The following is a 12947-nucleotide window of genomic DNA, read 5'->3' as shown; positions in this document are numbered from 1 at the left end:
ACACTTCCTTCGTTTTAGTACGCATTCCAGACATATTTTGGAAATAAATTTTAAGATTACGAGATTTGCAATTTATATTCTGCAGAGCTATTTGGTCGGTTCAGTGGATCCTTCCTTCCCTTTGAAAAATTTGAAATGGGCGAAACTAATTCCCGAAGGCCAAACATTAGGATTCATAATCTTCTCATAAGATGACGGCAAAACTCCAAATTTAAAATTTACACTGCGAATGTTATCGAGAGATGAACCTTTCTTTATAAGTTTGAAACACGCAAGATGTTTGCTATCGACGCCAGAATTTTTTGATACATATGCAATGATACTATCAGCAGACACAGTTGGCTTAAAAGCCGATACATGCACCCACTTCTTTTTGATAACAACATCAAGTTCGACATTATCATTATTATTATTATTTCCAACAACTAGAATACGACGCTTGGGTAATTTATTTTGTTGTACAGTATTCATATTTTTTGCGCTAACACCAACTGCAGGCAACTGAGCCTTCGATGCGATAGAAAATGTAGGCTGAGAACGGTTGAGTGCAGGTGCCATAACAGTCACAGTCTCAGCGTTAGTATTAGCAGCAGTAATTTTACCAACGACATCTGAATAGAGCATATTAGTTGTGGGCAGAGCAGCATTGCTAGTAGAAGTAGCAGTAGAGAGAATGTTATCAACGGCAGCAGCAGCGTCAGCGGCGGTTTCACTCACAACTTCAACAGCGGCGTCAACGGCAATGGTACCAGCAACAGTAGAGATAACAGAAGCAGCCGGAGGGATGTTTTCAATATCAGCAGCGTCCACAGCAAGAGTGCAGTTTTTTTTGCGTATTATACTCATCAAAGTGCCCAGCTCAGCTTGGAGATCATCAACTTTCTTTAACAAGATGTTCTTATCATCGTACAATGTTTGCAGCAAAGAGAACATTCGCAAATTCTCTGCTTTAAGACCAACGACTTCATCAAGCACAGACTTGAGCATTGACTCCAATACAGTAGCTTTCGGGTGATCGAAGTTTTGTTTTTGTATTGCACTCATCATATTCAAACTCTGCGATTGTTGTTTATGCTTTACGTTCTCTGACCTTGGTAATACACTAGTTGAGTTCGCATTCTGCGACTGTTGCTTTGGTTGATTAACAGCAGCAGCAAGAGAATTTACTGAATCCGTTACTGATTTTGTTGGTACAAGAGGTGGAGACAGCGAACGAAAAGAATTGCGGCGCCGTTTTGTACAGATTTCACAATAAAATGAGTGATTGGTTTTTTGCAAAAAATCAACATCATCTTGCGATAATTTAACACACGAAAGGTGGAAATATTCATTGCAATTATCACACCGTATCTTAGGCAGCCCGCGGTCAACTTTCTGACCGCAAACACAGGGCATTTTAAAGCAAAATACAACCGAATTTAGCACAAATATCGCAAACACAGCGTATACACGTCCGAACACCTTGACGGTCACCGATGAGTTAAGAGGGTTTAGTCTCACAATTAGGGATGTGTCGGATACAGATTTTGCCGGATAACCGGATTCCGGATACCATGTAAAGAATTTGCGCCGGATTGGGATATCCGATCGGATATCCGGTAGACTACTGCCCTTTATAAATTTCACAATATTGTTGTATAATGTTTTTATTTTTGATTAGCGACATACATATGTATTTATGATCAGATTATCTGCTTTTTCGAGCTAAACTATTCAATAGGTAATTAAGAATACTAAAATTTTCTCCTCAAATCCAGCTTATAAAATAATCCTCTATGCAAAAGATTACTTTTCCGTCTGCAACCCTGATTTATCGACTTTTTTGTTAAATAGAGGAGAAACGTCAAGGACAAAAGGTAAAAAACAATGATAGCCGCTAAGAGAAAACGTGTGGTTGATGTATTTTTATTAAAAAATGTGATGAAAATCTAACTAAGCTAAACTAAGTTAAAAACTGGGTTGATGATAAACTAATTTGAAAATACAAGTCAATTAGCATGGATAAACTAATCGTTAATTATATGAAAAACGCCGAACTCTAGTGAAAGCTTCTATTGGAAGTTCACCAGGATATTTGACAATGCTTTGAGGAAATTGCCAACGGCTCTGATGCTGAGTCCAGTTTTTGAGTGATGTGGATAGCCAAACGATGGGTAAACAAGGCAGCGACCGTACAAGAAACAAGGCAGCGATTTAGAAATGGAAATATTCACAGATACCTCTTATACTCAGATAAGAAGATTCTTTAATTTGGTGAAAGTATAGTCGCAAAGTATTTTCAAATTTGTTTACACTGGCTCCACTCAGGAATAGTGTTTAGTGCAAGGAGAGGCATTTATGTTGAAAATAGAAATTTTATTTTATTTATTAATAGGCAATGTATTACACATCTAAGACCATGTCTTTTATAGTGCATCCGACGAAATAGTAACAAAATATTATTACATATACATACATATTTAAAAAACTAAGCTAAGTAGAATTAGAATAATAAATACATACAACAAAATTAATCTTAAATTACATTAGACACTAATAGTATACATAGGCAGGGTAGAGATTGTTAGAAAAGATAGTGGGAGAAAAAATAAAAAGAAGTAGAGAATTAAAAGATATTGCAACCACTTCCATAGCATTACAAATCATTGTAGTAATTGTATATTACTGCTTTGTAGTTCCTTAAATTTAGTGCAGACTTGGTAGATTCCGGCAGGGAGTTCCAAAGCCTCGCAGCGTTAATGAAAAACATTCTAGAAGATGTTAAAAGGGTGTATCTTGGGATAAGAAGGCTATGATGTCGACTAGACTTGGTCAGTCGCAACTTTTCATACAAATAATTTGGAGATTGCAACGCAAGCAATCTATATAAAAATATACAGTTCCTCGCAGCAAGATAGTTCTCGATACTGCACCCCAGGATTTTATTCTTCCACAGGGAGATATAATCAGATTTGTTTAGTCCATAAGCATATCTAGTAACGTTATTGAACGCAACACTGATTTTGTAGGAGGAGATAGAGTCGAGTTTACTGTATACAGTCTCAGAGTACGTAATGAGGGGCACTATGAGTTGCTTAGCCAGTTTGCGCCTGGTATCTTGTGGTGTAAATGAGGCAGAGATCTTAAGACGACGTAACACAGCATACATATTACTAACAACTTTATTTACATGGTCACGACAATTCAACTTAGTNTTGCGCCTGGTATCTTGTGGTGTAAATGAGGCAGAGATCTTTAGACGACGTAACACAGCATACATATTACTAACAACTTTATTTACATGGTCACGACAATTCAACTTAGTGTTAAGAATGAATCCCAGATTTTTAATTTTATCGGTAACAGCGAGAACTTTGCTACCAATTAATAACTCGGGGATATCTTCAGAGTGAATCACACTATTACTATTGNTCAACTTAGTGTTAAGAATGAATCCCAGATTTTTAATTTTATCGGTAACAGCGAGAACTTTGCTACCAATTAATAACTCGGGGATATCTTCAGAGTGAATCACACTATTACTATTGGGGAGAACATAGGATTTTGTAGCATTTAAAGACAAACAATTATCACGAGCCCATTCTGACACCGCAGACAAATCACTTTTAATTCTAAAACACAAATCTTCAATAAGACCAACACGACTGGACAGGTATAGCTTAATATCATCAGCATATGCATGTACATTTATATAACGGCACACAGAGAACACATCATTAACAAAAAGACTAAACAACAACGGTCCAAGAACAGATCCTTGCGGAACACCAGAAGCAATTACTTTTGACATAGAGAAAGTATCCCTACCTCTAACTCTTTGGGATCTTCCTTCAAGGTAGCTAGACATTAACCTTACAGCACTATCTGTAAAACCAAATAAATGCCTAAGTTTTTTACACAAAAGGCCATGATTAACTAAGTCAAATGCTTTTGAAAAGTCCAGAAGGCATAGAAGGTTTAGATCACCATTGTCAAGTTGTATCCTTATGTCATCAAGAATCTTCGTCATTGCAGTGGAACAACTATGCTGTGGCCTGAAACCTGGCTGAAACGATGACAGCAATCTTCTTTCTTGTATAAATGCCGAAATTTGTGTCGCCATTAACGATTCACATACCTTTGAAAGAGCAGGCAATATGCTAACTGGTCGATAATCACAGGGACTATTAGCATTAGTCTTTTTAGCCACAGGAAGTATGATGGCTTTCTTCCAAATGGAAGGGAAGCACGAACTGGCAAAACAGTAATTTATAGTATGAGTGATAGTACCCAATATAGATGCCAGTACAATTTTTATAAACTTAAGCGAAATTCCATCTTCCCCCACCGCATTTGACTTTATACCCCTTACAGCCCGCCAAACCTCTCCTTCACTCACACCTACAAATTGAAATATATTTACCAAATCACAGTCAGTCAGACTACATTCAGTTGAAGAGAAACTCACGCATCTGCTTGCACTAGTAAAAAAATTATTCAGCACATCAGGGTCCAAATCACACTTAGGTTTATCATTACCATGAACATTCAAGCTTTTAAGGTTGCGCCATAAGTCTCTGGAGGGAAGTGTTGCGTCAAGTTTATTCCTACAATACCAGCTCTTGGCCTGCCTAATGGTAGCCGTAGCTGCATTTCGTGCAGTTTTGTATTGAGACCAACGGCTTTCGGTTAGAGTTTTCCTCCACTTAGCATGCAGTTTATTACGCTTCTTTATTGCCAAGCAAACTGTTTTTGTATACCAAGGGCACGACTGATTGCTTGCACGAACTGATCGAATGGGGACATGATTGTCAAAAAGTACAGTTAGGGTTCTATTTAAGAATTCAAGTTTTTTATCAATGGTTTCGCAATACCAACAATCTTCCCAACAAACACTAGACAGATCACGAAAAAGTTCATTAACATTTAAGGACTTAAAATCTCTATACGTAAAAGTGACATCAACAACAGGACGACTAAAAGCTACATCTAGTGAACAAAATATTAAGTCGTGGTCAGATATAAAAAATAGTTGGTCAAATTTGAGGACATGTTTAAGGTCAGACGTAATAAAGACATCTAAGAGACTAGGCTGTGCATTATTAGCATATCTGGTAGGGACAGAATTATTGACTATAACAAGTCCTCCTACCCAAACATTGTCCAGTAGTTTATTGGTATAAGAGTCATTAACAAGCAAATTAACATTGAAATCACCACAAATTACATACCGCTCATAATCAAGTAAGAACACAGATAACTCACCAAAAAACAAATCCAATACGCACGACTTATGGGGGTTATACACACAAGAGACCAATACCTTACTTACACCATCAGAAACTTCTGATATTAAAAACTCTGTTTCAGAGTTAGCCGACTCCGCCAAAGACTTGATTTTTAGGTTGGACCGACAGTATATCGCGATCCCTCCCCCTCTTTTAAATTTTCTATCATTCCTTACCAAATTATAATTAACTATTTCATAGAAGAAGTCCGTGTTCATGGAAGAGTAGTCGAACATGGTATGGAGATATATGAAACCATTCGCATACTCATGGAGAAAAATTGTGGTAATTGGAAAAGGGGGCGTGGCACCTACCAGACAAACTGAATTTTTCATACTGCATATCTCTGGAAGTGTTCATGGTAGAGTACTTGAACTTGGTATGAAGATAAAGGAAAACAATCGCATACTCATGGAGAAAAATTGTGGTTATTGGAAAAGAGGGCGTGGCACCTCCCATACAAATCGAATTTTTCATACTGCATATCTCTGGAAGTGTTCATGGTAGAGCACTCGAACATGCTATGGAGATATATGAAATCAATCTCATACTCTTAGAGCAAATTGGGGCTATTTGAAACTATTACGTATCTTTGTATGCATGCACCCTTTTGCTAGGTTATTTAAGACGGCGATAGAAATATGCCTTCTGACAACCACCAAACCGTAATATTACACGATAAATGCGTCACTGAAAATCATGAACGCGCACTGTTGGTGAAAATGTTGGACCAAAATGTTTCAATACAAAAAACTAATTTTGGGCAATTACATTTTTTTATTTCTTATTTTTTTTGAACTAGATTTATAATTTGCATCTTCTATGATCGAAATCCGGAAGTCGGATAACAGAAAAACCGCCGGATACGCCGGATTCCGGATATCTACTGGATACTCGGCACATCCCTACTCACAATATTACTTTTTAAAAATTGAATAAATAACACATTAATGGCTAATTAAGATTTAAAATATATAAATATGGTATCCTCTTACTTGCTTCATAAGAATCTAAGACTTTATTTTCAAAAGCTTTTCTAAAAACCGTAAAATGTTTTATTCGAAATGCATCTGCACTGAGAAGTTGCAAATTTTCAGAAGCAATACTCGAATTGTCGAGTTTACATTGGCTGTAAAAACTTGGTATTTGAATTATGAAAATAAATTATTATTGAAAATAATGCATTAGTGTATTGGCCTAGTAAAAATAAATATATATTTTTTCAATTCGGGCCAGTTTTACGAAATGTGGTTTTGGCCCCTCAGATTAATGACATATCCCTATGTGCGTCGTGGGAACGAGTATTCAGAAGTACTAAATAGCACATACAAAGGAAAAAAAACTTAATTTTTTCCGGTAGTATATAACCCACAATTTCTTAATATGTATAGGGATGGAAATTTTGGGAGGTAACATCGATACATCGATGTTTCGATGCACCAGAAAAATTAACATCGATGCTAAAATACATCGCCAGAAAAACATCGATATATCGGTGGTTTCCGATGTTTCACAATTTGTTAGGTTGTAGTCACATTAAAAGGAAAATTTAAAACTTTTCAATTCCAACTCTCTGTAATTCAATTAGAAAAATACTTACATTTTGAAAATCTGACATCAGATTCGTAATCAGCAACCCCAGAACTCCTGGTAACAAGTTTCAACCCATGACAATGCGTAAATCGTTCAGTATCAACGTTTTAAATTTAGTATTTTTTTTTTTAATTTGATCGCCATGTTGGATCAACCATTTTGAATTATAAAACAATTGACTTCAGATTCGTAATCGGCGACCCCAAAAACTCTCGAGTGCCGGGTGGCGAGCAAATCCAATAATTAAAAAAAAAAAAAAAATTGATCGCCATTTTGGATCCGCCATTTTGAATTTTGAAAAACTGACTTCAGATTCCTAATTAGCAACCCCAGGAACCCCCTGGTAACAAGTTCCAACCCATGTTTTAATTTTACTAGTGTCTTTTCGAGAGCACATTTTCGGGAACTAGACCCATTCTAATTGTCCAAGACAGGTGTGTAATTAAGGGAATATCCCAAATAATACCAGAGTAATACCACATTTTTTGCTGCATTTGAACATATCAAAAAAATTTAGTCAATCAGCGTTTTTATAAAAAACCGACCAGCGCGACCTCTAAAAAAACTTTTTTTTTTATAAAAAAAATACGTGTCTCTTTTTTTATAACAAATAACAATATTCTGATGTGGCGTTTATGAATTTCCAAAAAGAGTGTTTTTATAAACCACTCTAATGTTCATGAACAAAATTAAAAATTTTTGATTTTCACCGAGCGGTTCGCGCATATTGTTGTTGTAGCGTCTTACTAAGCGCTGCCTAGATCGGTTTGTCCCTCAGTCGTTGTCGTCAAGCTCAACCAACGGAAAACCCAGGAAGTGTGCCACTCCGACGAGGTTGGACAGGAGGGAGTAGGTGGTTGTTCTAAAACGGCACTCTCACGCCTTTTGACATATGCAACGCTACTAGGTCCATTTTCTCACAGTGGCGGTTGCTTCGCTGGGGCCAGGTGATACGTAAAATATGGCAGTAGCAGGTCCTCTGGCGTCTTATCTACCGGTGAAAGTCTTTATGTGCCGAATCTCGGAATTGAGATCCCTGATACGGCGATATCCGTGATCGGCCACGCTCGTTCGCTAGGACAGCCGCTTCGGCTTGTAATGAAGTGGACTACAGCTGCTGGTTAGTCCTCGTTAGTACAAGTGCTTTGGTCACCTTTTTCCATATAAATTCTTTGAAATAAAAAATCCTATTAAGGTATACATTTTTATTTTAAAAACAATAAATTATGGTGATATTGAATAAATGTATATATAAAGAAATCCAATATACTATTTTAATACTTCTTCATCTTAATACTTTAACAATTGCAGCAAGTAACCCTCCAACCTGCTTGAAAAATTCACCGAACCTTAATTGTTTAATAATATTAATATGGAAAGAGCAATGTACTACTACAACTAATTCTCGTTGTTGTTGTTGTTAAAGGATATCCCGACTGAGGCGGGCCTTAGTAGTGCCGCTAAACCAACAACTACGACTTTTTCTTGATAAACACTTTCATTTGTGCAAATAACATGAACAAAAATAACATAATACGAAACTCTTTCTCTCGTGAGAGCGCTGTGAAAAGGTGCATTTTTATAACATCCCCCAATATTTCCACAGCAGTGAAATACATATTGGGAGATTTATTGAGTAAATTTTGGAGAACTTTTTTATTTAACAAAATAAGCAAATGTTTTGGAATTTTAATGTCTTCTTCATTATTTAATGTCAAAAATTACCAATTAAAATGCGTTTTCTTCAAAACGCTTTCTTTAAGTAAGATTTTGTAATGTGATTGCAGGAAATCCATTGAAATTAAATCGGTGCGTTTTGTGCGTATCTAGTGGCAGCTCACTATTTTGCTTTTCAGCTGTTCAGTCGAACTTTATTTGACAGTGCTGCCAACTCAGAAAACGAGTTTAAGTTAGATTCTCGGAAGCAAAATGAGTTACGTATCATGTCATCCTTCACATGAAAACACAGCACCAGTGTGTATACCCGCAAATGTGCGTCTGGTTACATGTGCATCTTCAGTGTTTACGGTTACGTTGAAGAACGGTATGTATACCTTCAATAAAAATCCCATGAATTTCGTCATCACGGAATTCTACTAATATGAGATTTCCCGAGTTCGAAAATGCGCATTAAAACTAAGGAAGAGCATTTGGCCAGCAATTCATCTTAATGAAGAAGAAGACTGGCTGCAGTTGCTTAGAGCACTCCACCTGTGCATTTAAATATCGCTCTGGAAAGAAATATATTGAAAAATATCGGATTTATATAGGGAGTTCACAAGGTGTTGTATACTGTCGTACTGTTGTATGTCATAAACTTCAAACGGCTAAAACAATATTTGGGGAATTCGCAAGCTAACATAAAAGTTTTATTATGAAATTACACACAATTAAAAAATAGTTGGTAGTGATTTCAAGTCCTCTAAACATTTATTTAGCCGTTAAAAACTTTAAAACATACAACAATACGACAAGTACGACACCTTGTGAACCACCCAATAATATTTTGACAAAAGTAATTGCAAATTAACCCAATTTTTCAACCCGCTGGCACGACGAATATGATGTTCAAAAGAGAAAGAATAACAACGATTTTCACACACATTGTTGTATTTTAGCGCAAAACGATAAGCTTAGCAAATATTTTAAATCATTGCCTGGAACATGCACATTTATCATTATTATTGGAAATGCAAGACTTGGCATGGTTTAATATTTCTTATCAACTGAAAAGAATAAAAACACATTATTCTTACTTAACATTTCAAAGTTCTTATCTCTAATCTTGAATGGAACTCTGTGTGGAGAATGAGAGAATTAGAAATCAGGTGATCTCAGCTGTTTCCAAATGTAAACAAACAAAATGGCGCTTCCCATACTTGCAGTTAAGCCTGTACAATGGTACTTATGCACATCATCGGTTACAGCGCTCTTACACGATGTGTATTTGCATATGTAAATGCTACTTTTTTCTATCCACTCGTATGTATTATTAGAATGTTTTAGAAAAGTAGCATTTACATTTGAAAATACATATCGTGTAAGAGCGCTATTAGCGTGACAGCATGAAATGTTTGCCATTATGAATGGTGATAGCGTAGTATTTGCTAACTGAGTCATACATATGTATCATCGCCCAGTGGCACGGCTTGTTGTGTGCATTCATATGTATGGGATGGTATATAAGTACATGCACAAATACCCTGCAGTGAAAAGTCAAACCAGCCAGTAAAAGTTCTAGTAAATCAATTGGTAGAAATCGTATAGTTCATTAACTGGTATGAAATGATGTGTCAACTGGTAGGATTATACTGGTATTGCTGTTGTTGTTGTAACATCGAAAATACCCCAAAGTTTTTGGGGAATGATGTTGAAGTGGCAGTCCTTGGCCAGATATGAATTTGAGTCGTTCCGGTTACGTATAACCGACTGTCGTGCACTGATGGAAATAACGCAAAGTAAAATCAAATAATTTGTATTACTACGCAATTTAAATAATCACGTAGAGTATATTTTTCTTAGCTGCCCATCCTTCTTTACACGAAAAACTTGTGCCCTTAACCGAAAAGAGCACTGAAGCGAATTTTCTTTACTACTTCAATGGGGGAAAGTATCCGAATCCCTATGAAACCAAATAAGGGAGGAGCACTTACCACGTAGAAATGACTGTAAGCAAAATTTTTTCCGAATGGTATCTAATTATTTATATAACTACAAAAAATTATTGCCGTTTTCGTTGTTCTGCAGGATGAGCAAAATAAATAAAAGCTATTAAAATTAGGGTAAGTGTAGAGCCAGTGCAGATAAACGTAATACTTTCTTTGATAATTGATAATAGTTGCACGATAAGCCAGGTATCGCTAATGTGCAGGTATGTTGAATGCATATATATATCGGAGCACTAATCGCGTGCTGTGGTGTTGATTTAAACTCAACAGTTTAAAGCACATTTCCATGTCTGGCTGTAGCCACACAATTTGTTAATTTCAAGATTTCGGATGGTCAGGGTTCAAATCCCATTGCAGGCAACGTGCAAATTAAATTTTTTTGGTGTGTATTAATTAGCATCCGTAAAGTGCAAAACGAACGTTTCACTTTAATGTGGACGTATTTGGGTTAAATAATGTGCGTTATACATACGGTGACCATCCGTACTGTATTATATGGGACAGTTCTTTTTTGATCAATTGTCCTGGTAATTAATTTATTTTATACGGTAACGGTAAGTCCTATCTACTTCAAACTTGTACTTTATTATACGAAAATGTAACGAATTTTTTGTAACCAATTTTGTGGGGTAAACATCTCGAGAAAAGTATCCTACAAATGTGTGATGTTACTAGAAGGATGCTGTTTCAAGGTTAATACATCTAGGATCATTTAAGAAGGTTTTAAGATCTGTTAGCCTTTGTGGAAAAAATTAGCAAAATTATTATGGGAACGATACTGGCATTACTAATGGTTAGTGCAGACGAATATCCGGACAATAAACAACCAATTTCTCCTAAATAAAAATGATGGAAGACAAACTAGTTCATTTGAAAAGCAACTGCATCTTTCCCTGCAGGGTACATACTCAAATACACACACTGCCGGTTATCATATGCGATTTATTGCTTTGGTAGATACTGGTTTTATGTATGTATGTATATGCAGCTCTTACATTATTAACACTTTAACTTATATCTTAAATAATATTTGACAGTTAATATTAATGTTTTTTAAATACTTATTAATGTTATTTTATTTTCATTATATAGTATGTTAGCTTTTTTATAAACGCACATGATCAAGACTAACAATGCGAAGGTGAACTCGAAGTTTCCCTTATATTGCACAGTTGTTTCATCAATAAGTTAAAACAGATTTACCAAACAATACCGAAAAATTACGGCACATTATCTAAGTGGCAACGCTTGTAGTTCACTACGTTCACGTGTACACTCAAACACACCAATACAAGAGACGGTGTAGACGCCGGTAATGTCACATGTGCATTTACTCATATTCATGTGCGTACATATGTATGCCCACAAGGAACGTGTACAATAGGACATGGTGATAAACAAGGTTGAAGAAACGCCAAAATATGGAAATATGTCAAAAGCGAAAGAACATGTGCGAGGCTGGTATTAGAAATCTTTGTGCACGGCATGCACACTGATATTCCCGTGTTGTGCCAGTTAGTCTATGTTGTTCTCATTACTATTTATAATATTTATTTGTTTATAAAAATATTTGTTTTACAAAATAACTAAATTTCTACGGCTTCTATGAAGATTTTATAATTATTGGCTGTGAAATAAAAGTGCGTGTATAAGTATGTTGTTCGGGACTTATACTGTAAAAATATTATGAAGTTCTAATTCAATTACATATGCAATAAAAGAGTTTACAATATATAATAAAACAAAAGTTAAGGTAGATGGAGCATTAACGCATCAAAGTTAAAAAATAATATAAAAACCAACCAAGAAACCCCAAACTAATGTGAATACTTATCTTCTCAGAAGAGGAAAATAATAATTGTAAACAATGATATACCGGCATGTGTACATGAATTAGTTGAATTTTTAATAATTTACCCGTAATTTATGCAATCACGCATATGTGGTATGCTATGTATTGTATGGTAGGAAAGGTCGAAGTCAACAAGTGTGTTTTATATTGAACGAGGGTGTTGTCATATATATACTGCTTATCGGGCATGTTCCGAAAATCGTATGATTTGAAATCGGTGTGGTTTACAAGATTTTTCTTAGAGATTGATTCCAAAAGATTGACATTAAATTGATGGATATGACGTAAATGATGTGTTTTTACTTACCAGTTTCCATTTGAAATATTTATTACTTTCATTACAAGTTCCCAAAAATATTTACATTTCGTAATATAATTTATGCATGTCGAAAAACTTTTAGGCAGTTTTCAATTATTTTCAATTGTGTCAAGATATTAAATTTCGCACCATGTAAAGAAATAGAAAAAAAAATCACAACAGTGCGCATGTTCTCATCTCTTTGTATTAGTAGGTAGTTATTTTCTAAATGCATATGTATGCCCAATGTTGTCATATGTCTGTACATC

The 12947-nt window shown here is 35.6% G+C and overlaps 2 protein-coding genes across 4 annotated transcripts in view; one reads left to right on the top strand and one right to left on the bottom strand.

The window, feature by feature from the left end:
* The window catches only part of eIF4G1 (eukaryotic translation initiation factor 4G1), a 129084-nt gene that overhangs the window by 75698 nt on the left and 40439 nt on the right, over positions 1-12947 (top strand). The gene's annotated exons all lie outside the window — the stretch shown is intronic.
* Positions 47-3077, bottom strand: LOC108363152 (uncharacterized). 2 transcript variants are annotated; one of them, XM_017616435.1, is made up of 2 exons: positions 738-3077; positions 47-701 (listed from the first exon to the last, which is right to left on the bottom strand). In XM_017616435.1, the coding sequence occupies exons 1-2, from the start codon at positions 1393-1395 to the stop codon at positions 88-90; spliced, it is 1272 nt and encodes a 423-aa protein (XP_017471924.1). In that variant the 5' UTR covers positions 1396-3077; the 3' UTR covers positions 47-87. The 2 variants fall into 2 exon arrangements, with proteins under 2 accessions (XP_017471924.1, XP_017471923.1); XM_017616434.1 differs by having other exon boundaries at positions 47-705; positions 742-3077.

Source organism: Rhagoletis zephyria, unplaced genomic scaffold, assembly GCF_001687245.7.
Source record: "Rhagoletis zephyria isolate East Lansing unplaced genomic scaffold, Rhagoletis_zephyria_1.1 Rzeph_scaffold_01203, whole genome shotgun sequence".
Classification (NCBI taxonomy): domain Eukaryota; kingdom Metazoa; phylum Arthropoda; class Insecta; order Diptera; family Tephritidae; genus Rhagoletis; species Rhagoletis zephyria.
Note: the sequence above shows the minus strand (reverse complement) of the source record. Positions and strands in the feature narration are given on the sequence as shown.